The 27,949-nt window shown below is 37.5% G+C and overlaps 1 protein-coding gene across 1 annotated transcript; it reads right to left on the minus strand.

The window, feature by feature from the left end:
• Positions 1 to 304: 304 nt before the first annotated feature.
• On the minus strand, positions 305 to 27,941 carry LOC139971811 (tRNA (32-2'-O)-methyltransferase regulator THADA-like). The gene is made up of 28 exons (XM_071978562.1): positions 27,724 to 27,941; positions 26,684 to 26,873; positions 25,425 to 25,590; positions 24,712 to 24,986; positions 23,745 to 23,865; positions 22,081 to 22,247; positions 21,482 to 21,569; positions 20,842 to 21,062; positions 19,732 to 20,045; positions 18,156 to 18,342; positions 17,310 to 17,793; positions 16,624 to 16,687; positions 15,171 to 15,395; positions 13,791 to 14,023; positions 12,532 to 12,878; positions 11,528 to 11,662; positions 10,919 to 11,134; positions 10,367 to 10,610; positions 9,169 to 9,424; positions 7,871 to 8,110; positions 6,909 to 7,550; positions 6,011 to 6,187; positions 5,455 to 5,593; positions 4,967 to 5,091; positions 4,105 to 4,189; positions 3,138 to 3,264; positions 1,919 to 2,085; positions 305 to 1,369 (listed from the first exon to the last, which is right to left on the minus strand). The coding sequence occupies exons 1-28, from the start codon at positions 27,828 to 27,830 to the stop codon at positions 1,307 to 1,309; spliced, it is 5,805 nt and encodes a 1,934-aa protein (XP_071834663.1). The 5' UTR covers positions 27,831 to 27,941; the 3' UTR covers positions 305 to 1,306.
• Between the last annotated feature and the right edge of the window lie 8 nt (positions 27,942 to 27,949).

Below are 27,949 nucleotides of genomic sequence, written 5' to 3' on the forward strand. Positions count from 1 at the left end.
GGTTCATTCACCAACCTGAAGAATATTTTAGTGGCGCATGTATGAGTGATGAGAGTTTTCAACCTAGAAGGGTGTTTATGATTGTTCTTGCCACTGGTGGAGTTTATGTTGATCAATGTTTGTTGTTAATTATAAAATCCCATAAACATGCAAGTCATTAACGTCACTTGCCAAGTTTCATCTTAAAATAATGAGTTAATACTACACCACAAATTTTAATAAAAGAAAATATCGAGTTTGCTTAATATTACATGTAGGTTTAATAGTCTGGTAACAGTGACACAAAAATTGACAAAACTTTAAGTCTGTGTTTCTGACTTTATGGTACAAGAAAGTGCAAACATTTGTAGCAACATCTGTTATTATGGGACATAGTCTTAATAATGAAAATTATGATATAAATGATTATGATTAAAAACCATTTTGAAACAACACTATTTGCTGTTTCATTTAGCTGTGGTTACAATTATGGTAAGCAATATCAAATATACATTATTCTGGGCCATTTTAAAAATTTTGGAATGATCAGTGAATGTATTTTTTTTTAGATCCTCCTGCAAGCAGGAACTCGCGAAGAAGCCTCATTGGCTTATCAAAGCCGCAAGCTGACCGAAGTCAGTCTCTTACATTCATATTTAACCTCCATGATTATGAATTGTCAACAACTCTGTCACTGGACGACATACATTAATCTTGGAGTGACTCGAACTCAGGACCTTATGTTTGAAAGGCACCGGCGTTAACCACTGATCTAACACTTCTAAATCACTCCTAAAACACTCCTTACACACATCAGTGATGGTACTTTAAAGGTGGAAATAATTCTAGGAATACTTTTAATCTAGGAACCAGCCATGAAATCCAGTGACTGGCTGTAGGAAAGGGGGCGTATCTCGTCACCATATTTGTACAGAAACATAACCAAGTACTTTTACATAGCATATTTTGCTTCGGTGTCTTCTTTCATTAATAATTACATGAATGATTCAAGACACAAAAGTATTTTTGGTGACATTAACTGTGATACCTATGCATTCATGCACACATATAATAATACTAATAAAAAACTATATTATGCATAAATATATAATCAGTGCCATGATGAGGTCACTTATGTGTATTATGCTAATCATCAACCAGTTTGTTCCACTTTGGTTTAGAAAGCAATGCTTCAAAGTATTCATACGGAACTGAATTTACTAGCTAGCTAAACAGGACTCCATTGCATCCCGATGAAGAGAATCCACAAAGGTTGTATTAGGTCTTGTAATGAAATAATTCAACCAGTTATTTTTAAATAGTATGTTTAGGTCTCCAATCCTCTGGAAAGAAGAAGCTCGTCTTGAAGCAATGGATGTATATGGTGCATCTGTGAACGAAAAACAGAAAAAGAAAAGAGGCTAAACATTAACATTGTAGACGATGAGAGAGTAGTAATGCTACTGAGGGTATTACTTGCTGGTGGGGTCACAGGGGGGTACAGCGTGGTGGGGGATGGGTGACCCTATTTTACATCACAAGCAAAAACATCAAAAGTGTTTAACTGTAAAAACTTGCTTGAAGACCCTCATAATATACCTTATTTACAGCTGAAATAGGCCTCAGTGTCCACCACTTCATGCCTTAAAATTCTAATTTCTTATGAGAGGAGCTTGTAAGAATTAACATCTGGTGGCTGTATACCATTTCAAAATTCACATAGCTGGACTGAAAAACTTTCCTACTTCAGTGATGATAAGATGTGGCAAGCCCGACGGGGGAGGGGGGGGTGGGGAGATACACAGGGTAGAAGATAATGGGTAATTGTGTGGACAATACTTTATCCACAAATGTATTACAAACTTAACCTAGCATGCACATAAGCATTCTAAAAGTACATCTAGTTTGATCTCGTAACAAATATCCCTTCGAAACCTACTTCCATAATGACCTCGTACAAGGTTGTGAGTTCTTTCCGATGACCTTCCAGTGGTTCCGTGATACCCGTGGACACTGACAGAGACCGCAGCAAGACCACCGATCTTAGTAGTTTGTAAACAGCTTGATACGACCTGCTGAAGCCGGTCACTCCAAAGAAAGAATTATCTGAAATGAAAGTTATAAGAAAGACTTAATAGTGTTAAATATGCAGAAGCTGAATCGCCCTTTTCCAAGGTATTGATAAAAATTAAAATTAAACTTGCAGGAAAATGAGATGAAGACAACAAGAAGGAAGAGTAAAAAAAATAAAAACATTCAGTGAGTCTGATATGAAGCAAAATCACAGGGAAACAGATCAGTACCATGCAGTACACAATAAAAGAATATAGACCGGCATATGACATGAAAGATGAGAAAGTGTGCTTTACTTATAACAACTGTATTGAAGCCATGTTACAGGAATCCACATCCATTTTCCAGTAACTGGATGTGCCTGAGCGATGAGTAAAGTCTACACCTGTCATCTTAAGTCTTCCTACCTCCCATCCCATCATGTATACTTCAGGTCAGACTTATTTCTAGCATGGGCATGTGAACAAGTAGAATCTTCCTTGGCATGGGTGTGGGCGTACAAGTACAAGGCTCTGAGCGCAATTACCAGTAATTAATCTTGCATTAGAACCAAGTCTCACAGAGTATGACTACTACAAGCACAAAGCAAACCAGTGTAAGTACAGCAGGCTACTATGCTACAGGTGTACTTATATGTATGTATTTGTATGTATGTATTTTAGATCCTCCTGCAAGCAGGAACTCGCGAAGAAGCCTCATTGGCTTATCAACGCCGCAAGCTGACCGAAGTCAGTCTCTTAGATTCATATATAATGTCCATGATTATGAACTGTCAACAACTCTGTAACTGGATGACATAGAAATCTTGGAGTGACTCAAACTCAGGACCTTATGATTGAAAGGCACCGGCGTTACCACTGAGCTAACACTCCTCAATTATATATACATGCAATGAGCAGGGAAACTTTTCATAATTTAGTTGTCCAAAAAAAAAATGTAGCAAATTAGCAAAGAATGACCAGTATGTACACTGTAAGAGAGTTAAGCATAAGGCAACACTTTCAATGGGAACAGGTTGTTAAGTCAACTGTGCACTCAATGCGTTATTAGTATAATAGTATTTTCTTTAAGATTAGCACACTAACCAGCCACAGTAAGTTTCCCCATTACTTCTGCTACAGCTCCAATTTCCACAACGGCTGTTTGATATCTGTCCTCCAGCCATTTGGTAATAAAGTCAGGATCTTTATCTGAAACTTTTAGAACGAGCACCTGTGCACGAGAGACCAAGAACGAAAGAAAGAAAAACAACTGAATATTCACATAATGATATTAAATATCAATTAGTATATAACAGAAAAAAAAAGAGGGAAAAAGCTGAGCATTAAAATGGTGAAGTCAAGCCTTCACAAATGGTAGAAAAAACTTATTCCATATTCTATACTTGTTAACAAGCTACCCTTGAAACATATATGGGTAGCAGTAACAGTTTACTTGACCTAGCAGCTCCATATTCAGATTAAGTGGCATCTAGGTATCATTTTCCCTTTCAAGAATCAAGCGAGGGGCGTTCATAACATTAAGCATCATCAGTAACAAACAGACTTATGCCGTCTTCAGGTCCTTTACATACGAAAGGGTAAAATTGACACAATTTTCCACCAAGATATTACATTACCTTACACCATTTCTTGCATCAGGGGCTGGCAAAATTACTTTATTGGTTTAATTTTCAATTACTAGCAAAACAAAATAGAAGAAATTTCTTATGCCATTGAATATGCGATGGTAAACCCTTGTATGCTTATTTTATACTTATATAGTATATATGATATTGGGCATATGAACATCAGCTTCTTTGCATCTTAGTCTCAAGAGCAGGGTCAGGTCCGGGACAAATACATCACTCGACTCACTTTTTTAAATCTTCCCTTTATTTTAGTTATCTCATGAAAACGAGAATATATTATTCTTTTATCCCATATTTCCCTCTGCCCTATAATTGACCCTTGGCCCCAGGGCAGTCATTCCCCCCTCCTCCTTGGTCTCCCCCTTCCTCCCCTCATCAGGCCTGCATGGCCAATCCCGTCAAGAGAATCTAATAAAACAAACCTCAATGCCCGCAGCCAGGTATTCTGCTTCTATTACAGGTTCTTCAAAGATGTTGTTACTGATTTGTTCAAATAGATTTATTTGGCTGTGAATGATAATATGAAAACACAAGTAAAATAAACATTTCATCTATTACATGTTATGCCAAAGAAGTAATTTGTTTTTAGCAAACATGTAAAAAGAAATTTTCTATGTTTATGACTTAATACAAATTTGAAATCTTTGACATTGCAGAAGATTATGTAAATGACCCAAAGGTTGCTAGATATACCAAATTGGCCAAATGATGCTTTTCCCAAAAAAATTAAGATACTCTCTAAGTTCTTTAAAATTACCATTTGCAGTAAATACTCTCATGATGTTGTCAGCATGACAATGAATGAACAACACATACTCATTAACTTCAGTATCTTCAAAATAATTCTTAAAGTTTGGCTAAAACTGTCAAATAGATTCCGAAAATCTCCATGTCATTTTCCCAACCGTATCCAAGCATTATTACCGCTAGAAATGGCCTGTTAAATTAAATAGCTTGTCTAAACCCTATTGCCCTTTTATGTAGTATTCAGTAGTATGTAGCATTAGCTGGGGGGGGGAGGAGGGGGAGGGGGATCACATGGAACACAAAAGTAATTGTAAAAAGGATAAAGGCCCCAACATTTGGGGCTGTATCTATGAAATACAGGACTTTGTCCTGAAGTGACTCCATTTGAGGCAGACAACCTATTTTCAGCCAAAAGTTCTTTGGTAATTTTAAAACAAAGAATGATTTACAAACATACACCAGGTTTGGATGAATCGAAGAGTCGTAATGCATTATTTACCGGTAATGATGATCAAAGATTTTTAATTGTTTGCTTACCTAACTTTCAGTTGTTCATCCATGGCAGTAACTGCTTCACTAGGTGACCCTGAAAGCCATTCAAATAACATTGTCAATGCAGTTTTTGACCAGCTGAACAAGTTACAGAAATGTAGAGCCATTCTCTATAGGGGAGGTAAGGAAACAAAAGTCACTTTAAAATGTGAAAAAAAAAAACCTCCAAAAAATACACCCAGTCACTCAATCAATGTGTCATAAAAACCTTAAAGGAATAATACACCTGCTCTTTAAATGCAACAAAAAACAACCTAACAAGTAAATTTAGACATGTGAAAAGAAAACAGAAAGGAAGGTATTATTACTCTTTATTTGAAAAAAAAAGGCAAGAAGAAGAAAAGAACAAAATTAAAATATACAACTTTTAATTCAAATCGTATAAAACAAAAGTCCCTTAAAAATCTGAACGAGAAAACAGCACCTTTATTCCAACTCTTGGTTATGTTTACAAAGTAACAAAGACCACAGACCTTCAAGGCACGATTGACTTGAACGCATTCGACTGATGACTCTGAGGCATTGTGGGTAAACACATTGACAAATATTGCAGTGCTCTTTCTGATCTCTGCTTGTTCATCTTGGAGTAACTTGAAAATGCACTGCAATAAGCTAAAGATGGATATAAAAATCAGATCCATTAGCCAAATGAAATTTGAAAATAGTCACAAGAAAAAGAAAAAAAATTTAGAATAAATAAAAAGTATTTTTCTTATCGTGACATAAAACTTTAGAGCGAAACAAAAAAATATCTAAAAGGCTACAAGATGGAATGTGTTGTCTGTTTCAATTAATATAATATCAAAGCATGGGAATCAAATCAACTTGGTGTTTTAAAATCTGTATATGACTGAACAAATCACATTTCTCCAAATAAAAACACATTATTATTTACTCTTTCAAAAGAAAAGTCACGGAAGGGTCTTTTGTTTTAACCAATTATAAGAGACGTTGCAGGAACAATGCAAAATATTCTACAAAATATGGGACAGAAAATGAACCAAAACTAAAATGGAGGACAACATTTACCCTACAGCACACTGGGCGTCTCTCTCTTCTTCCTTCTCACACAGGGCAGCAAAGCATTTACCAGCAGCCATGTGCAAACTCTTGACGACGGCCATACGAAGAGTCTCTGATTGGTCAGGGTGGCAATACTGAGTCATAAGTGAAACCCATTCATGCCAGTTAAAACCATCCTGACATCTGCAAATTAAAATATAACATATCAAGCAGCTGATTGGTTATCGACATAAATTTCTCTCGCTGTCGAATACGCTAATACCAGTGTGTTGTTAGTTTGTTGTAGCGTATTGTTTAGCTTGTTCCATCCCTAACATTTAATTTCAGGTCTTGGGAAGGCATACTTATTTTAAAACAAATATTTATCAGACTTTCTCATGGCTAGCATGCTTTACATGTAAGAAACAGGGCTGAAGTTAATTTTTCGTGATCTGGTGATGGGTGGAGGTAAACTGAAGTGACATTTCCTGGGAGGGAGTGGGTGGGCAGAGAGCTTCATTGCAACTTATATGGACTTAAACCCCACACAAGACCACAGATATTAAAATCCTGTTTATGACTAATTAATGTTTTGGCTTTATTCAATTACATATACAAAGTGAGAACAACTTCCATCAGGTCAAAGGCATGGAGTAAGATACCTTGAGATGAAGATAGTCCTTTCTTAGCAGGTAAGGGTTAAAAATGTTTTTATATGTATATTTAACAAAGGTAAGTGAGTTAGAATTATTGACAAACAATGGACCAATTTCCATACTTATAAAGTAAGCTCCTAAGGACAGAATATGTTTTTGCAGTTTGAAACCTAGAGCTACAAGGCTACTACAGTTGATTTCCTCAAATGATGGAACCCTGTCGCAAAAGATGACAGACCGATCCAAAACTGACAGACTTATCGACCTACCTCTGAGAATCGACACGACAGAGGGAGCTCAGAGCTGGAATACTAGAAGCACACAAAAGACTGCCATCAACTCCAGTTGCCATGGTGATGAGTTTTGAGTGTAGATCTTGCCATTGGGAGATATCCCACTTCAATGTCGATTCCACAGCGACCACAGCGCATAGGCCAGCCCATACGTTCAGTCCCTCGGATTGGTTGCTATGGGACGTTTCCTCCAATAGGCAACGGATGACAGCTTTGGCAAGGACTTCCATATCTTCAACCGATGAAAACTGTTTTAAATGACTATTGATAGAAGTGAGTGTTGCGAGTCGGATATCTTGCGAGGTGTGCCGTAGAAAATTCACAGCGAGCTCTCCGGGAGAAGGCACCCATTCCCTCCGAATCATTGCGAATGCAAGATCCACGATGGTACTGCAGAGTTCAGGTCCACCGATCTCAAAGTTGGTAAACATATTGCCCGCATTTTCTACGATATTCTGACAACTTTTGACAAGTTCATCGGTTGCCGAGATGTTGATGACATTTTCAAGGGTGAGCGACAAGACCCGAATAAAGGCATCTCTAGTGAAGGCACAGGGATTAGCTTCTTCACCAATCCAACTTGATATTTGTGACAATCTCTGCCCGATTTTGTAAATCCTTATTGGCAATCGAACAAAACAAAAAAAAAGAGAAAAGAAGTATGATGAATAAATTTTCCACTTTTTTTACCAAGATAATAAAACATGTAATATATAATCTGATCTAACTTAAATCTTTTATGGCTGGAGAGAATTAGAAAATTATATCTTGTTCCATCGTTATCATATTTCGGTGATTTAATATTAATATTTACTCGCTCCTGGAACAGCGTTTAACCTAACACAAGATACACGAACATAAGCTATTAAACAGAATATGACATCTACTTTTACATATTACGATTGAAATTTCTCTTATGTTGTTAGAATATATCTTACCTCTGATCATTTCCAGTTTCTTGATTTATCAGTTCCTGTAGCAGAAGCAGCTCCCCATGGATCTTGTTATGGCTAACCCTCTCCTGTGTGGATGGGAAACCAATTAGCAGGTTCTCAATAAAGTCATCCAGTTCAGATTGTGCTATAAATGGCAGCAAAGCTCTCGGTGCTAATCTCCTCACAAAATAGATAGGGCTGGACAGCAAGATTAGCAAAGACTCTCTAAAGGGTTTGGAAATACTGCAAATTGGAGAGAGCAACAAAATAAACAAAAACAAATCATACATACTGACCATTCTTTGATTGTCATGATATGCCAATATTAGAATAAAATTGCTGAAACGAGAAGTCCGGAATTCAAGGAATTTTTTTGGTTTGTCTGATAAAAAGAGGGAACATATGATCGCAACATTCTGGTACTATCAGCATTCAATCCATGTCAAATTTTGAGATATAGGGGATTTGCTGAAATTGTCAGATATTTAATAAAAAGAGATTTGAACCTTAAGCAAACAGGTGTGATGTCAATGGTTGCAAACTATCAACAAAATATTTTGTTTGGCTTTATTTTCTACACTTTTGTTTTGACCTTGGGTTGCATAGGAGTCCAACTTAACATGAAGGTATTGACCAATCAATGTGATGTGATCCGATCATATCGTAATGTGAATGCAAATCTTGGAGGAAAATGGAATCACCATTTGGCAACATGCATTAGGAAATCACAACTGCTTGATGAATATTAAAAAAAAAAAGTTAATCGACTGTTTTTATATCAATGGTATGCATCATAATTGGATACAAAACTGACCAGAATTGGAATTTGTTCTGAAAAAGTAACTTCTCAAGAAATCACCTTTTTCTTGTGAGACTGGTACTTGCATTATACATGCACACATGTTGTTAAGAGAGGATTTGCATTGTTACTTTGCAGTGTTTTTACCAAAAGACTCAAGTATTCATAAAAATATGAATGTTATTGTTCCAATATTTCTCTGATCAATCAAACCGTCCCCCACCCCCATTTTGTCACTCAGAGAGCTGAATTAGTGAGTTCTTAACAGTTGTGGTTGAGTGTGACAAAGTTTTGGCACATAGTTTTGTTCCATACAAATTTTATCAAATGAAATAACATAAAAAACAACAAATACTGATTCAGAAAAAGTAAAGATTATTTGAAAGAAATTTGAACAGCTCAAGCTAACTGTATGAATTTTTGTATGTAAGAATTACTTCAAAATATCAAAAAATATGCTGCAAGCAAAGACAGTTTTAATAAGCTGTCAGAAACAACCTACCTTTCATCATACTTTTCCTGAATACCTCGACCAAGTTTTGATAATATTACAAGGACAGGTTGAAGGCCCGGTCTGATAGTCAGGCAACTGTCTTGTCCCTCCGCTCCTAAATCTTCCGCTGCGGACGTGACTTCTGTCAGTAAATATTGCCACATATCGCCATGGCGACTGAAGAGCTCCTCCACAGACAGTGCATTCATCAGAGAATGTTCTTCTGTGACCTTTTTTTGACCAAACAGCTTGGATACCAGAATGCCTGTAGAATTTTATGAAAGGTTCAACCACTATGTACATTTTGAGTTATTTGTATTTACCAGCTCGCATTAAACACACACACCAACATGCACACCCAAACACGCATGCCAACTTGACAGGATAGGTTCCTAGCCTACCTAAAGCAAGTAGCCAAATGTTTATCTGTGATCTTTCTGTGACCAAACAGCTTGGATACCAGAATGCCTGTAGAATTTTATGAAAGGTTCAACCACTATGTACATTTTGAGTTATTTGTATTTACCAGCTCGCATTAAACACACACACCAACACGCACACGCAAACACACATGCCAACTTGACAGGATAGGTTCCTAGCCTACCTAAAGCAAGTAGCCAAATGTTTATCTGTGATCTTTCTGTGACCAAACAGCTTGGATACCAGAATGCCTGTAGATTTTTATGAAAGGTTCAACCACTATGTACATTTTGAGTTATTTGTATTTACCAGCGCGCATTAAACACACACACCAACACGCACACACAAACACGCATGCCAACTTGACAGGATAGGTTCCTAGCCTACCTAAAGCAAGTAGCCAAATGTTTATCTGTGATCTTTCTGTGACCAAACAGCCTGGTTACCAGAATGCCTGTAGATTTTTATGAAAGGTTCAACCACTATGCACATTTTGAGTTATTTTTATTTACCAGCTCGCATTAAACACACACACCAAAAAGAACATCCATACACACAGGCCAACTTGACAGGATAGGTTCCTAGCCTACCTAAGGCAAGTAGCCAAATATTTATTTGTGACCAAACAGCTTGGTTACCAGAATGCCTGTAGATATTTATGAAACGTTCAACCAATATGAACTTCTTGAGCTTGCATCACACACACATATACACGCATTCACACCAACTTGACAGGCTAGGTTACTAGCCTACCTGAGGTAAGTAACCAAAGACATTTTTAACTCACCAAAAAGTTGCATGGAGGAATTTCTCACCACAAATGAAGGTGAAGAGAAGCCACTGATCGTACATTGTAAGACATCGGATACATAAATGCTGACATCTTCTACTATGATTGCCGATCTGAACAAAGAACGCATTATGTTAAGAGCGTGGGCTTGAGGTAGGTCTTCTTTGTCGCCTATATCATCTGGGAGAGGCTTCTTAGCAATGGCCATCAATCTTAACATCGAGAGCTTTAGAAGTTTTCTCTGTAATGTATTAAATAGTAAGAGTACTTCCCCATAAAGAAATGGCCTGATTGACCGAATGATAGAATCATCAGATGTAACAATTTTAAAAATTATTTTTAGTCATATTAAAAAATTGCACTCTTAATTTTTTTTTTCTTCTTTTAGCTGAAATTTTCCTTTTGATTTGGTTACTTACGAACAATTAAAGAAAGTAAATAAATTAATCTGTAACAAAGAAATATAGTGCTGGTGAATAAAAAAGAAAATTGATATGAAACCCAATCAAAGAAGAAAATTGAACTATGACTTTCTGAAAATATCCTTACCTCTCTTTGACTTGGCTCTGCTGTAACGACTGCTTCCACTAACATCGGCAAACCGGCACTCTTCTTGGAGAAGGACGATTGTTTATCTTCATTGCTGATGAGGTCAAAGGTTCTTTGTAGTAACTGCTCCACTTCCTCTTCCAAAGCCGGCTTGGAACTTGTAAGGAAGGCAGAACACAGACAAGACAGGGCCACACTACAGTTCTCGATAACCCCCTGCGAAATGCAGAAATAGAAATATATCCATCATTTATTTATTTCAATATAAACAATTGATCCTTCAGCCTTCAGCAAATACCCCCCCCCCCCTCATGTTTTCACAGGGTACAGGCTGACAATACCAACTTCAACATATTTTGTGTGACTTTCTTACTTCTAAAATAGTGTACAATTTATACCAACCATGACCATTGGTTGAGGATGGAATGGTTTGCTGGACACCAAAATGTAATGGGTGGGATAAGGGAGAAGGGGGCAGTTCAAACAACTCCAAAGGTTATGATTTTTATGAAACCACCCAAACCACCATAATAATAGGTAACAACACATTCTAGAATAAATATGGTATATTCAACTTGTGCATGTCATATTTAGTCACCCATTCCTAACCTTTTGTCTACAGAGAGTCAGTATATCAAATAAGGCTGTTGCTATAGCAACATGTTCAACATCCTCCATCATACTGTGAAGTCTGTTGTTCTGGATGAGTTGAGCAGATATGTTGCTCATTAAATGACAACAATGCTGAAATGAAAACAGAGATGAAACATTTTTTCACTGTGATTTAATAACACACATCAAAGTTGTTAAGAAGACAGCAGTGGGTTAAAGCTTAATGACACACTGATATTTCATTAATTGCAAAACATCTCTTTTTCTGTCAAACAGTTACCCCTGAATTACACAGATGACTTTCTACACAAAGGTGAAGAAGAATGCACGCATGAGCATTTCTGTACTTGTTGGCTGCAATAATCATGTTTTTTCTTCTTTTTCGGTAAGAAAAAAGGAACAAGTTTGAAGCCCATCTGCTACATCACTCCATCATCCCTTCCTCCATCCTCCTAACCGTTGTTAGCTTCCACTAAAATCGCAACACGATAACCCCCCCCCCCACCCCTATAATCAAATGGATCCACAGCAAAATACACCGCTGTTACCATGAATACTTAACAGAAATGACGTTGCAGCAAGCTTGAACAAGGACTGTGTTATTTTAAATCGTTGATATGCTTCTTTGCACATCCACAAATCAGTGGGGCCAAAGAACGATCGCTACAACCTTCTATGAATATCAAATTATCATAAAAATCCATGAGCAAAGATGATATACAGCCTACACACTGTAGCCTCTATGAATATTTTGGAGCAGTATACTGTGCAGCATTGTTACAGTGCACTTTAATGTCTCATTTTAAATCGTTGTAAAATAGGCATACCTTATCAAACCAAAAGCCATTAGGGTATACAAGACTGCATACCCATGCGCAGAGTGACAGTGGGGACCACCCTACCCCATGCTCAGAGTAACAGAGTGGGGACCACACCTATTGAGTATTGAGCCCCCCCCCCATGGTCTCCTCCAGAGCTAACATCCCCATGACATAGTTTACCTTCAGTGACAGCCAGCTGCAAGAGAAAATAAGTTGATGTCCCACAGAAGAATTTGTTTCCTCATCTACACCATCCTCCACCTGGAGTTGAGAGAGACTAGAAACCACATCTGTTATAGCCATCGTCATCTCTCCGAACGATGGTGAAAAGTTTGGTGTTGTATCTGACTTGGCCTCTGTGTTCAAGGCTCTTCCAGATAACAGTTCCAGTATGAATTTACAAATACCTTGCAGTGTGTTGACCAATTCCGACAGAAATGTCTTGGCATCGGCTTCATCTTCGCCGACGAGTACTTCCAGACAACCTGGTACTTCGGTCACACACTGTGACAATGCCATGACTAGGCCTAACATAGAACCACAAAAGAAAAAAACGAAGTAATGTTTCTCCAAAATCGACATCACCCAGTTGGGACAATGATTTCTGTACTGTTCTCCTATATCATGCTTCAAAGCACCAATCATACTGACAGTTTGAACGGTATGAATACCATGTTTCTATCAGATAAAGGTTTGGAACTGTTCATACTGTCAGTAGTATGAGTGCTTTGAGGCATGATATGAGAGGGCAGTAATAATAATAATAATAAATGAGACTTATATAGCGCCAAATCAGTAAACAAAAGTTACTGCTCAAAGCGCAGTATACAGTGGTGGCAGCATTCAAATTGGTAATTTGTTTCCAAGTGGCTGCTAGACACTGTGATGATAATGAAAATTCATGATATAATTGGAAGTTAGATATCAAAGTTAAAGAGCATTTACATTTCATCATCACAATGCAATATTCCACCTTCCACTAGCTTCACCTGTAAAATTTTCTGTACAAATGTCAGGGGGTATTCTGCTATGCCAACAGAGGGACAATTTATTTGTAAATGGCTTTGCTAATGAATGACAGGATTCAAGCAACACAAACCCAAATCTTAGATACAAAGAATGCTCAAAGCATAGATATAATCTACTTTGAAAGAGTGGTAGGCCTAGGTCAACTGTTGACATTTCTTTGGTAAAATAAGTAACCAATTAATACTTATTTTCATTTGTAGCTATTTATCTGGTTGTTGTAAATCTGATATTAGCAAATAATTGTAAACATTAATAAACTGACAAGCTTAACATATAAATTGCATATACGTGTATACATCAAGTGGGATGTTTGTATTATTACGTAATGACTGGGGGACAAATTTGTAAGCAGACCGGCCACAGAATTCAACAGACTGGCTCAACGGGGTAGTTTGGGTCTTACTACTCACCATGCATAGGTGTCACTGCTGCAGCCATGAGGGCATTCTGCTGCATCGCTGTAAACTGGTACTTGAGACTGTCCAGCAGACTCCGAAGGAAGTGGAAACTAGGCGATTCATGCTTCGGAGGAAAGATAGGCCGCGACTGTTTGTTTTCTTGCTTCTTTGCCTTTCGTACCGGTTCGTCGAAGGTCTTCTTGGGATAAATGTTCCTCATGTGGGTCTTCTTTTCTATGACGTTTCTAGAAAAATATCGAAACGTAATTTCTATAGCATCTCGTCCATTTTGAAACAACTGGACAACATGATGGCTAAACACCATAACATTCATGTGGCAAATACATAGAACAAATGTGTATTACGTGAGAGCATTGTGGTCCAGTGGTTAAGGCAGTGAACTTGTGATCTAAGGTTTGCAGGTTCCAGTCCTGGCTAGATCATTATGTTGTGTCCTTTGGCAAGGTACTGTACATTATCTCCATTGCCTCTCTTCACCCAGGTGTATGAAGAGGACCTGTGCAGTAACTTGTACATATAGTTTTATGCGCCGGTGTGTGGCTGCACCCTGCACTGGAAATTCCTCCAGGGGACACACAGATGTGGTGCACTGTAGTGACTCAGGAGGGATTGTTTGCATTTATTGGTGTGTGGTTGTGTCAGGTTACCATATACCAGGGGTGAAGTTGTAAAGTAGTGTGAGGTGAAATGGGGGGGGGGGTGGCCTTGGCCTCAAGCAAGACTGTAAACCTTCAAACTTTATTAAGGCAATATACAAAGAAACCTTGGAAACATATATTCATTTTTAGTTGTAATATTCAAGATAATGAATATTGATGATTTCAATAATCATTAAAAGAAAACTAAATTTTTATTGACCCTGGAGGCCTCAGAATATACCGCCCCTCTGCTCCACCCAATGAAGCTATTCTGGCATGCGATGGTAGCATACCATATCAGCTATTTCTTAAGTGGTTTAAACGCCAGTCAGAAGCCACAGCACCTTGCAAAACCAAACTAAACCAGGGATTTACTCACCACTTTCTTTCAATAACCAACAAAGTGTCAGAGAAGGAATTCGGTATGAAATATTAAATTAAATGAAGTAACATTATATTAAGGATGTCCCATCACTCTTTACTCCACCAAATCACATATCATTCAAAACCTACCCTTTCAATAGAATAGGAAAAAAATGTTAGTATTTTACTTCTCAGAAGTGGAACAAACTAAGAAGATTGATTAGATATAACAATTTTTGTTGTTGACAATTTAATTCTACTTTCAGACTCACTCAAGGGTTTTATAATAGTTTGAAGATCTGAAGAGAAGATTGATAAATCAATTTATTAAACGATAAGAACAATGAGATGAATTATATGAATTCCTTACTTCATAAAGGACAATTTGCATAACAAAGAACCTGCTTCACACTCATGGACTCTTGGGCTACTGACCAGCTTCAATCCAAGACACAGGATCTCAGTAGGCTCCGCCCATGGATACGTGTCACAATGTGGGAGGGGCCAAGGAAAATGGGTCACGAGCAGGCCGAAAGCACTATTTCTCAGGTCGTTGGTAGAACTTAAGAGACCTGAGAGAAGCATACTGGCACTTCTATATAATGGAGGGAATTGGGGCAAAAGAAAAGAAAAGAAATTAATATCACAACAAGATAAATATTTAGTTAATATATCAAGTCATGTCATGGTGCAAAATTCATATTTAAACAAACAAACAAATGTGTTGAATTCAATAAAGAGACGCTGGCAAAGCCTTGTAAATTGTTGATGTTAAATCACAAGTTGTTTCACTTATCATTTAGATCAAAAGAGGAATAAATGATATGTGATTGTCTTACCTCTTCACATCATTCTAGTCCTAGGGGGAGCCCTTGCATGTTCCCTCTTATCAAGAAGAAGAAATATATACCCTGCCATGACGGCGTAAGCTATGGATTGATAGCTCGCCAACATTTATACAGAGGTCGTTCTCCTTCCCGACAGTTGGTAATTTGGCAGAGAACACTCCCAAAGACATTATTTTCTGAATGGGTCAACATCTTTGTCTATTTCCCCACCTCTCCCCCAGCCCACTCCTAGACAACACAGAACATCTTAACCATACATTAATGTTTTACCCTCAGTTTTACTTCAAAACTGTATGTGTGTTATTAAGTAATGATAAAAATCCCAAAAAGTGTGTGCACCACCTGAGTTTTCTGCTTTGTTTAGAAATTGTTAGCCACTGTAGTTTCAACTCAATCTATTGAATCATGTCAACAAAACCTGGGCGATCATAAGCTGAAAATATGTTATTTAATATGGTTCATTCTTTGTGAAATAACCCAAAATGTGGATTAAAAGGATGTAGGTTACCATCTTATTACAACAGACTGGTTCAGACTGGCAGGGAAGGTATGAGCTTGTTAATGATTTTAGGCATACAATCCAATTTTGAGTTATTGCATCTACAAAGTTCCCACAGTTTCAGACTCTGTTGACCTCACATGACCTTTGACTTCACAAATAGGGTTCTTGCATGCAATAAGGTGGATCCACATACCAAGTAATAAGTTCATCCAAGCTTTACTTCTTTATTGTGCTTGCAATATTTCCAGACTGACACACACACACACACACGCATGCCATCACCATCACATAGATTCCTCTTGCCTATGGCATAAGGAATAGAAAAGACAATGTGATGTGAGAATGAAGTTTAGTTTTCCAATGACATGTTGCATAGCAACGAAACAGATCTGGACAAAATATATAAATATTGCTTTTTGCCAAAGGAAAAAACAAATCATTCAAGTAAAAGACATTAAAAAAATAGACAATACCTTGCTGAAAGTAGATGACACTTTCCATTTTCCTGCATCCATCTCAGTAATTTTATCTTTGATTCTGTTACAAAATGGAATGACAAAACAGGACACAATTGTGGATATGTATGAGAGATAAGGAGGAACAATCAATTTACTACAACAACCAGTGTAAGTGCAAATGGGGATTGACCAGGTTACCTTTGAAGAAGTTTGAAGCATCAAGTCATCTATTTGTTACACACAATGGTTTTCTCGTTTCATTTCTTTTCAATTTTCATTCATGTGATATTTCTTTGTGATATTTAGTGATCTCTGTGGTCTTCTTACCTTAGGAACATTCTCTAATAAACATTTAAGCTTACCTACTGTATGAAAATATCTCTTGCACCATCTAGACAATTGTCAATTACAAAGCCTACGTGGTCACTACAAGAAACTTTAACTAGTAGATCATAAATTGCAAAAATTTTTCGTCATTCAATATGAAAGAAAAGAAATCTAAAACTCTAGATTGACATCCACATGTCTATTTACTTTCCCCTAATAGGTGGTCAAGGGTGAACTCATGAAAGTTAGTAACGGAAAACAAGTTTTTTCATTTCAGAAAACATTCTTCAAACCTTCCCGTAACCCCCATCTCATGTGACATATACAAAGAAAAAAGCAAAGGGAGATCACTACAAACTCAGACAAATCCTCACCCTCTGAAATGCCTCTCTTTCTTTTCCTGTCTTCTGCCGTCTTCAGAAAACACTGGTAAAGATGGATGAGTACATCGAGACAGGTACGTTTCCTCTGGTAACTGGCTCCGGGGAAGAGGCCGCGTAAGCAGTTCTCAAATATCTCATCCACAGTTGTTGCCATGGCTACTAGTTTCCCGGTGACGTCATCCTCGTGGAAATATTGTCCTTCCACCCTACTATTGGGAGATAGTTCCTTAATAAGAGGAGAAGCACTATCCCTCATCCTATAGAGAGCAATCTTAACGTCATTCACAAAATTATTCCTGAAGGCAGTATTGTCGCTGTTCAGATTATCCACGATAAATTCTTTGACGAGCTGTGAGGATCTAGCCGTGAAGGGATGGGAAGTCAGAGAAGAATGTACCAAGAGGCCGAAGGAATCTGATCGTATACAGTCTTCCAGATGGAGCAAGCCAGAGGTGAGTAGCGACTCGTACTGCATCTGATGGATATAAAAATGGCTGAATGAGCAAATGTCACACAAGGAACAGATGTATGTGTGTGGTCTCCAATCTTATGAAACTTATACAGGCAAAATCTCTAACATTTTTCTGCTGTGCAAGTCTATTTCTTTTCTTTTCTTAATGTCAGATATAGCAATCATATTAGCTTAAGATGGCATCTGGGTTTTGGTCTCCTCTAAACATAGTGGGAAGGAGACACAGACAACAGACATGTTATGTGACTCAGCTTATTGGAACTGTTGGAAATAGAAAATTCACAAGATGATGAAACTATGGGGAATGTCAAAAAGATATCATTAGCAACAGAAATCGGTTAAAGGTAAAAGATATGATTTCTTACCATTGAGGTCTCAGTCAGTACTCCTTTCATCTTAGCCTGTTTGAGAATCATGATCTTTGCATGCAACTTCCTTGCTTCAGAAATTCCTTCCAGAGAATTTAAACTTGCTAAAAGTAGTTCAACACACCCTGGGAGGGCTTTCAAGGTGTGAGGCATAAAGTAATCACAGATATGACTACGTGCGAGACTGTAAAGGAGCACAAAAACACACAGTATGAGATAAATACTTAACCTGGTTTGGACCAGTTAGTAAGTTTATTAGATTGTGTATAAATATTACTACTTCACACAACTTCACAAGACATACTGAAAGTAGAATACTAATAAAAGAGCAGCACATATCTGTGAATTTGGTAACTTGTCATGTGTGTTTTAGGGTAAACAGTATTTGAAACAAATTTACAAAAGTTGAAAACGTGTGTGAGCTTAAATGTGACTACCCACTGATCTTTTCAAATTGTAAACCATGATTTGAAAACTAAGTTTCTATAAAGCACATTAATCTTGTATGGAAACCCTGACGGCAAGTGTTAAGAGTTTGACTAAAGCTCACGCATTACCTCAAACTGAAACATAGGCAACTATGGCAGTATCCTGCTCTCATTAAAAGCAGGACTGAGGGATTGACTTGGCTTCATGAATCATGCTAAGATACAAATACAATTATGACAGCAGAATACTGCTTCAATTTAAGCAGGCATCAGGGTTCAACTATGCAGAGATGCCAACCTCTTGACACAAAAAACAGGCTGAATATCCTAAAAAATCAGATTTTGGAGAGAAAAATCAGATTTTCACGAAAACTTGACACTACCACTGGCCCGTTGGCCCCGGGCCAGTAAAATGTTTTACTGGTAAGAATGGGCAAGTAAAATGTTTGCTTTTTCCTTAACATTTAATGAGAAAATTGTAAAGCTGCCGACAGGCTCGTTGTTCAACGTTTTTGTCTGGGTTTGGGGGTTACTTGTACATGTTTCTATGCGATTCCGCTTCCTTTAAAAAAAAAAAATTTTTTTTTTTTTTTTTTTTTTTTTGAAAGATGAAAAATCATATTTTCAAGAGGCAATATCGTATTTTCGTATATCACTTGTTTTATAGTACTAAATAGGATAAAATCGTACTGGTTGGCATCTCTGGCTATGGCAAAAGAAGGTTAAAAAAAAAAACGTTATCATAAGGTCTTACGAACTGTTTTGTCATTTGAAGTAGGAGCAAGTCCCTAAATCCTTTTTATGAGCTATGGATTGATAACATTTTATCTGATTGGCAAGATGCTCCATGTGTTTGATGATAGCTAGATGCTTTGCAAATCACTCCCTAACAAGCTTAATTTCATTTTTGTATAACATTCATGACTCTGAAGTCTACAGCATTTGAGATTGCCAAGAAAACTTCATCCAAAAATCATTGATTTTATAGCCCTGCTCAAGAGAATGACATTAAACAGTTGATTAAAAATAACCACTCATTAATGTACAGCCCTGCAACCATGGCAGTAAACATGTCATTAACCGATCATAGATGTACAGAATAGTTATACAGCCCTTTCAGGAAATTAATATACTAAGATATTTACCTGTCATGATTGCACAGTCCATCCAGTATGACTCGACCCCACAGCCGTTTCCATTCCTCTAGAACGGCATTATCGCCCGCTTGTTCCTCGTTCCCTTTATCCCTTAAATCCTCCATACAGTTCTTATAAACCTGTTCTGATACGGCTCTCAGGTGATTCGTGTGCATACACCTGACCAACTCTTCAGGAATAACTGGATGGGCAGAGATGACGGCCGACGACCCAAACGACTGGATGATTGAGCCGAGAATAATGTATCTGGTTTTAATATGGAAAGGCGCTGCTAACACCTTCTGTGTCAGTTGTCGATATAACTATGTAGAAGAACAATATAAAGGCATGTGATCCAAGGTAGCTCAAGCATATTAGGTTAACAATGCCAGATACGTTGATCACATAGTTACAGAATATTCGAGCATGGTTGGTTTTGTCTCCATCTGGAAATATACGAACACAAAGTATTAGCTTGTAGCATCCTCCCCCTCCCTTGCCCCTTGCCCCGCCCCCATCCCTGCCACTCTCTAGTAAATGTTAAAATATCATTTAGGAGCTCATCAGTTGCACAATATCACAACAATACACTTAAACCTGAAGAGGTTGACTGTAATTTTATTTGTTAGGACTCCACTGAAAATTGTCAGGATCATTTAGAAAATCAGTTTGCCGCAATTTCTGAATGAGAACATTTCAACAATGTTTAGGGAGACTTTATGTGGTCGATCATTTCTTTGTTCCGATTGGGTATAATTGTGCAAATTTTCCAGGGCAGAGTCACAACCTGCAGGGGAGATAGAACACTAACCAAAGTGAGCTACATTCATTCAGACACAAATGGCCAATTGAGAGGGTGGTGGTAGGAGAATGGGGGGAGGGGAGGTCAGGGGAGCAAAAAAAACTCCAGCATCAAACACTGGAAAATAAGGTAGGTTGGAAACCAGGGGGAATATGGGATAGAGCATAATTTATGCTCATTTTCAGGAAAGTTCTTCATACACCAATTAAAGTATCATGAATTGTGAAGACTTCAAAAAAGGGGGGCCAGTTGGCACAACACTCCTGGGCGTGACTTGACTCTTCATCAGCCCCTGCAAACACCGCACAGATACTAACCTGGGCAGCTGCTTGATTCTCTTTCTTGGTTTCAAGATAGAGCAGTTTAATAAATGACTGAAACGCCTTCATCAGCTGTTCTTGGAGACCTGCAATGGGAGTGCTGACCACGCACCACATGATCTGCATCACTGACTCCATTTTGGACCAGAGAGATTCTGCCAGTTCCCATTCTGGGTTATTAGCAAGGAGAAGACACGTCTCATACCATGCTGATATAACTAAGATAAAAAACACATGAAAAACATAACAGGCATGTGAAATGAACATGATCACATTGTTGACAGAAAAAAAAGAAGAGTTTATCAATGAAGAATTACAGCATGATTAAATTTTCCATTTACAAACCACTTGAAAGTTATATCCTGTTGGCTGTGCCATATTATCCGTAAAATGTAGACGGGGGAAGTACTACCTCTACCTAGGGTTTCCCAAATATCTACAGGCCTCTGTGAACACTTCCAGGCAAGGCATACCAACTGTCTAGCATTTTCCAGGTTGTGTGTCCACAAAGTTTAAACAAGAGGGCAGGGGGAAAGCATACGGTGCCTTAGGGAGATCCTCAGGGGTGTTAATCTCATACTGCACGTTGGCATGTGCACAATAAAATGAAACATTAACGCATAAAAGTTATACTTACATTGTACATACTGGTATTCTGCTCCTAGTTTCCTCTTGTCAAGTATGCAAATCATCTCCAAGAGCATTTCAAGCAAGCAGGCGGTATCCTTAAATATAGTCATTCATAAATACAAAAACAAACAAAAAAGAGAAGAGGAAATTGCATAAAGACGAGTGGAGAATCTTTTGACCTATCTAATGTTTTTGCAACATCCTTTCCTATTATTCATACATTTGCATTATCACAATTATGCATCATTTGTTTAAAAAAGTAATTTTCAAAGTTCCTTCCAATTATTTCCAGTGTATGAGGGGTTTGAAATTACATTAAAAAACATGAACTGTGCACAAAAATGCTGATGAAATTATGACAAATATGTTGTATTTTGTCTTTTGCCATCATCCCTGCTGCCATTTATGTCCTTGTCATCATTATTCTGGGGGAAGGGGAAAGATGGGGGGGTTGGGAGGGAGGGACATATTTTCATTTAGTTCAAACTGATAATGGATCAGAGGAGTAGTAATACATACAGACGGACGTACCCTTCCATATCAACATTCATCGACAAGCTAAATCAATATCTTAAAACTGTGAGGAAGCCAAGAATAAGTTCTCACTTTGGTGGAAGTGATGAGCATACTGCCAGGTAATCCACTAAGAGTAGCCTTCCCGAGACAAGATAACCCAAACGTACGTTCTGATTGGCTGAGATCTGTCAGAGATGTGATAGCCACGGCTTGACCACCAATCAAAAGGCTGTTATCATCAGAAGAAGATGAAGAACCTGAAAAAAAAAAAAAAGGAAAAAAAAATCATCAAAAGCCGTCATTCGAATGAGAAGGGAATAATATTATACATACATTAAAAGGAGATACAGAAAAAATAAATAAAATAAAGGACCAATAGAAATAAAGGGTGGGGTTAGGGAAAAGTGAAGGCCAAAGAGCAAACACGAAAGGATCAAAATTAACATAAAAGAGGCATGACTGAATGAAAACTTTCTAAACTAGAGCGGCAAATGTTGATTGTTTTAAAACTTTGTTATAATTTTGTCAGGTGAAAACTACTACAAATTTTTGATGTTAATATACATTTTCACAAAAGCTTTGTGATTAGCTGTAGATGTGTCTAGCGACAAAATCGACAGCAATCAAACTGGAAACATCTTGTCGTTCTTTGTTAGGTTAAAATAATTTATCCACAGAAGAAAATGATGTTCATAAAAATATGAAACAAAACCCTGGTAGTTTAATGAAGTGTTGAGATCAGAGTAGATATGACAGAAAAGATTTTTTTTGAAATATTGCACTTTTATAGAAAAATCATGTACAAGTTTGTAAAATGCTAGGGCAGCTTTTCAGTTTAAATACATGTCCTGATGAAACACAGACCACATATTTGTGATACCTGTCCTGGAGTGGGGAAGCATTTGTTATTATAAAGTTTATGACTGTTGTTCCAAATAATTAAGTAACGGTCACTTTTGTTTAAACTTCAACAGGCAATGACTCAATCTACTGTCACCCCATTGAGTGGGAAGCAGCAGGAAAATTATTCTTGAAATCTGTTAACAAATTTTAATTAAAGGTTGCAAACATTTGGAGCTAAACCCTAAACCTTGCCAAAAATAACTTATCTTGCAGGATGGTGGAACTGCAGGGGAGGGGAAATGGTGCAGGGGAGGCGGGTGGAAAGTTGTAATTATTGGAGGTAGAAAAAAATATAATTATATAGTGACGTTTGGGTGAGAAATTTAAGAAAAGATTGCAATTAAGAAGTGCTGGTTTGTTGTAAACCATTCAATTACTGGAATTGGTGGTATAGTATGCAAAGAGGATCCATTTTGTGGGGAGGGTCAGAGGCCTCATTTTGTGTTTTGTCCCATCAAATCAAATCAAAGTCAAGTTCAAAAACTCATCTGCCACATGTTTTGCATTTGTTCAACCATCTAGTTCCACAGGAACATACTGAAATCTGTTGTCAACTAGCAGACTGGAATAGTTGTGTGTTTCTGTACATAAATGGGGTGAGTGGAATATCGTTCATTAAATGAGTTCCAGTGATGAGTAACTTTGAGTAACAGATGAGTAACAAATGAGTAACAGATGAGTGACAAATGAGTAACAAATTTGAGAATAGACACTTTGGATACAAAATGGCGACTTGCAAAGGTAACTGTCATTCTTCCTTTCTTACATTATCAGGGAAGACAATTTTTGTACAGCTGGAGATTATTACATCGATGAAATTTATGTGCATTGTCCTTAGGCTTAGTACTTACCCTTTAACAAATACTGCAAAATTATTTCAATATTTTTCGGCAGAGTATCATTTAGGCTGACAGTTTTCAAGAGGTTGACTAGAGCTAACGAGGAAATATGACTGGTCTCAGGTGGAAAACACTGTGGAAAAACAGGAGAATGAAAACTACAAGTGAATATTTTTTTGGGCTTTGGAGGGCATCGTGGTCAAATGGCGAAGGAAATGGACTTCAGATCTATAGATTGCAGGTTCGAGTCCTGGACAGGTCATTACGTTGTGTCCTTAGGCAAGGCACATTATCTATATAACCCACTTTACCAATGGTATAGATGGAGGTCTCTGAAGTAACTTGTAAATATAGTTGCATACAATGATTTGTGGCGGCACCCTACGGGAATTCGATCCCCCCCAGGGCACACATGGATGAGGCACGCTGTAGTCCCATTGGAGCAACTGTCTGAATTGTGCATCATTGGATCTGTGGGTGTGACAAGTTTAACACCAATGACCATATATCTACAAGTTAGAATGTTAAACATTGTTGACAATGAAAGCGATGCCGTCATTAAGTTAAATTTTAGTTGAAAGGCTTCAATATTTTGGATTAAGCATTAGCAATTGCACAAACCCATCTTACAGAAAATAAACATTGTGATAAGGAGTTGTTGATCAGTTTCCTAGAGCTATCACATAGACCAGTGACCGTTGGTTGGGTTTGTGTATCCTTTTAAAAGGCAAAGCCCATTGAAAGTAAACAATTTATATCTATAAATCTAGAGATCAAGTTTACATGATATGTTAATGTATGAATCAGATGAGCCTACAACCCAGCAATGAGCATGCGGTCAGTTTATCATTCCTTTACTGGAGAACTTTTTAAATTCCTGTTGTTTTCACTCAATGATTTTAACAAGTGCTTTCTTTCATAACCAATCCACTTTGACTTTAATTATTTGTCTCTTTTTGTTTTTTTACTTATTATTTACCTTTTCACTCATCATCCTGATGAGTCCCATCAGAATGTCATCCAAACCAAACTCAAATCCATTTTCTTGATTCCTTTGGGTCCACCAGAGTAGGACTGCCTCTGGCTGAAGTTGACATATCTGCAACAACAACTTCACGGTGGCGAACCCGTCGTCTCGGACGATTCCCTCGCTGGCGCTCTTCAGCCGAAATGCTAATAAATCGTTCAGGAAAAAATCGGCATGGCTTTCCAGCACTTGAGGAACGACACATCTTACTTCCAGAAGATTGGCCACTGTTGTACACCAAAATTTGAAACACAGAAAAAAGGAACTCACCAACGAGGAAAGAAAATCAAAATCTAATCGCGGTGATAGATAAAAGTAAAAATTTGGCGATGAACTACTGACATACATATAAGTGCTCAAGTTCAATATTAGGCAGTAATGCAGACAAATCGTGCAACCACTTTTTAAGAAAAATTCCTTCTTACCAATAAAAAAGGAAACAGAAAAGTTAATTGAATAAACTACAGTTACAGTATCTTCTCCACTCTGCACATAATCAATGCATATTACAAACCTGTAGAACATATCACAAGATTGAAACAAGACCTTGCAAAACAAGGGAAAAAAGTGTATTTAACACCTAGCACTGCAGATTAGCAGAACACCAAATTGCAATCCTGTAATTATCTGTAATGGGTAACCAAGGCAACTGATGTTCTACGTACCAGATACAAGATTCACATCGTCGTATTTGACACCGTCGTATTTACTCCCTGCATGATCGTTGCCGCTTCTTAGTTCATTGAAACCAAAATATTCAGCGAATCTGTCGCAAGCATCTGGTATAGAAATATCTATCTGATGGTGTATGACTTCTACAAGCTTCCATATCTATGAGAAATGTCGGAAACAGTGGTACCCGTTATATTTATTATCGAATTATCTAATAAAAGAAGTGTTTGAATAATGATGCACAAGCAACTGCCAAAGACTAGATCACACATGTTTTACTTTTAGTAACCTCTTCTTTACCACGTGCAGCTCTTCTCAAACATGATTTTCTCTCGTAATGTTTGCAACTTGAATCCTGAAACACCCCTTTTCCCTACCACCTGAGGAAAACCGTCTTTTGTAAATTATAGTACCATACAGTACTTTACATTCGATACAAATGTTACTTCTACAACAGCTTCCCAAATTTGTATGTGTCGCAATAGGTTAAGTTTTAAACACGCAGCACAGTACCATTCATAATTTGCATATTACACCAAAATTTACACTCGGCGTCCAGATGGCGGGAAAATGTAACATCATGTTCAATGTGTTGTGTCGTTCCCATGGTGCGATGAACTTGGGCAAGCTCGAATGTCGATGACCTACTTATGTTCTGTGACCAATGTCAGTGGGAATTATGTGTGTTAAAACTCAGGTTTTTCCACGTGTTATATATATAGAAGTTTTACGTAAGCGGAGCGAATTTCGGGGCGGCTCGTTGATTGTGAGGAAGCACTCATCTAAGCATCAATATTTGTGAAAAATGTTGTAAGGTTTTTCAGATATTCTCTTTGAATGTCCCCTCCATATATCTCTCTTTCTCCGTCCACTCAAAGCTCGACATTTACGCTAATTCTGTTAGGGGAAAAATTATCGTAATTATCGAAATATCGCGATAATTTTTGAACTATTTATCGTGACGGTAAAAAGCAAATATCGCCCAACCCTACTTTTGACCTCCACAAAAAACGCTTATTGTTCTCAATATGGTACTTCAACACACTAAATATGAAATTAGTCCAACCTTCCCTTCTTCAGATATCGTGTTTACAAGCTGGGCATCACAGATGCACACACACATGAATGCAAAGGTTATTATTATCATCGAAACCAAAAATCAGTAATAATGTCCAGGATGTGCAATAGAAGAAATAAAGAAAAAAGCGAGGGAAATAGTGCATCATAGTGACCGAAATGAAATATATCATACTTTGCTGAGTTTGTTAAGAATACCAGGCGCAGGAGCAAAGGTGAAGCAGAGATCAAGAACCTTCCCAACTTCAATTTCATCTAGTAAAGTTTTAGTATTTTTATTCACATCTGTGGAAATCTTCTGAAAACATTTCAAAAGGGCATCTGCTTCCAACTTTGCAGTCTTGAGGTCGAAAGGTTTGTTGCTTCTGAAAGAAGAGACAAAATTTCTGCTAGTACAAAAAATGCATGTTTTCTCTTTCTAAGTCTAAACATATATTAAATGCTCTTTAACTTGTTATTCAGAAGATCACACATGAACTTACAATGGCATTTTCAAATTCTTTTGGTCATCAGTGTAGGTAGTTTGTACTCTGAAACTAACTTTATAGCTTGCAGAATCTTTGTTCATTCACCAGTTAATTAAAAATTTCCATACCTGGTGATGAAGTGCCTGGGGTTCAACATGGTCAGTATTTACCAAATCAGCTTGCAACCTTTGTATGTATGTATGTATGTATGGATGTATGTATTTTAGATCCTCCTGCAAGCGTGAACTCACGATGAAGCCTCATTGGCTTATCAAAGCCGCAAGCTGACCGAACTCAGTCTCTAGTCTTACATTCATATTTAACATCCATGAAACTGTGAGGTGTAAGTACATTTTGAATTCAGAGCAATTTCATGTTACATTCAACACACAACACTTGGAAAATTTCGAGTGTCACAACCCTGTTTCAAATCCCTAACTTTAAGGTGATGATCATTGACTTTCCTTACTTCTGTAATTTCATTTTCAATGACAATGCACTTTTCTCAACTAGACCTAGGCCCTGGACTTGATCTCCGAGTGCAAGTAACAATTTGGCAATCTATATGGAGTATGTTATTTTTCATTAAATTAAGTATCGGCCTAGCATGATGTATTGCGAGCGATTTTGCAGAATACTGACATTAATCAGTATTTCGCTCAACTGGCCCACATAATACAATACAAAATAAAAACCTTATGTAACGATAAATGTGACATTTGGTTCACCAATTAAAATCAAACTTTACCTTGACAAGGACTTCTCCGAGGCAGATAAATCTGAAAGAGATTTAATACGATTGATAACTTCCACAGTAAGACTGGAATCTATGGAACTCTCTCTTGTTTTTGGCATCTTGGTTTCGCATTCATCGTTGTCACTACACGCATTTGCTTGATGGCCAAATAATGCGAGAGATATTTCTTTCGTACTGTCTTGGCTATGAAATTACGAAATAACAATCCAGGGTCAGT

Source organism: Apostichopus japonicus, chromosome 8 (assembly GCF_037975245.1).
Source record: "Apostichopus japonicus isolate 1M-3 chromosome 8, ASM3797524v1, whole genome shotgun sequence".
Taxonomy (NCBI): domain Eukaryota; kingdom Metazoa; phylum Echinodermata; class Holothuroidea; order Aspidochirotida; family Stichopodidae; genus Apostichopus; species Apostichopus japonicus.

Bases quoted from the DNA above. Each gene is read 5' to 3' on its own strand.
- LOC139971811 (XM_071978562.1), bottom strand. From the start codon at position 27,830: ATGCCAAAAACAAGAGAGAGTTCCATAGATTCCAGTCTTACTGTGGAA. The intron at 10,611-10,918 runs GTAAGGATATTT...AATACATTACAG, and splicing joins CAGAGCCAAGTCAAAGAGAG to AGAAAACTTCTAAAGCTCTC. The intron at 6,188-6,908 runs GTAGGTCGATAA...TTTAATTTGCAG, and splicing joins TGTCGTGTCGATTCTCAGAG to ATGTCAGGATGGTTTTAACT.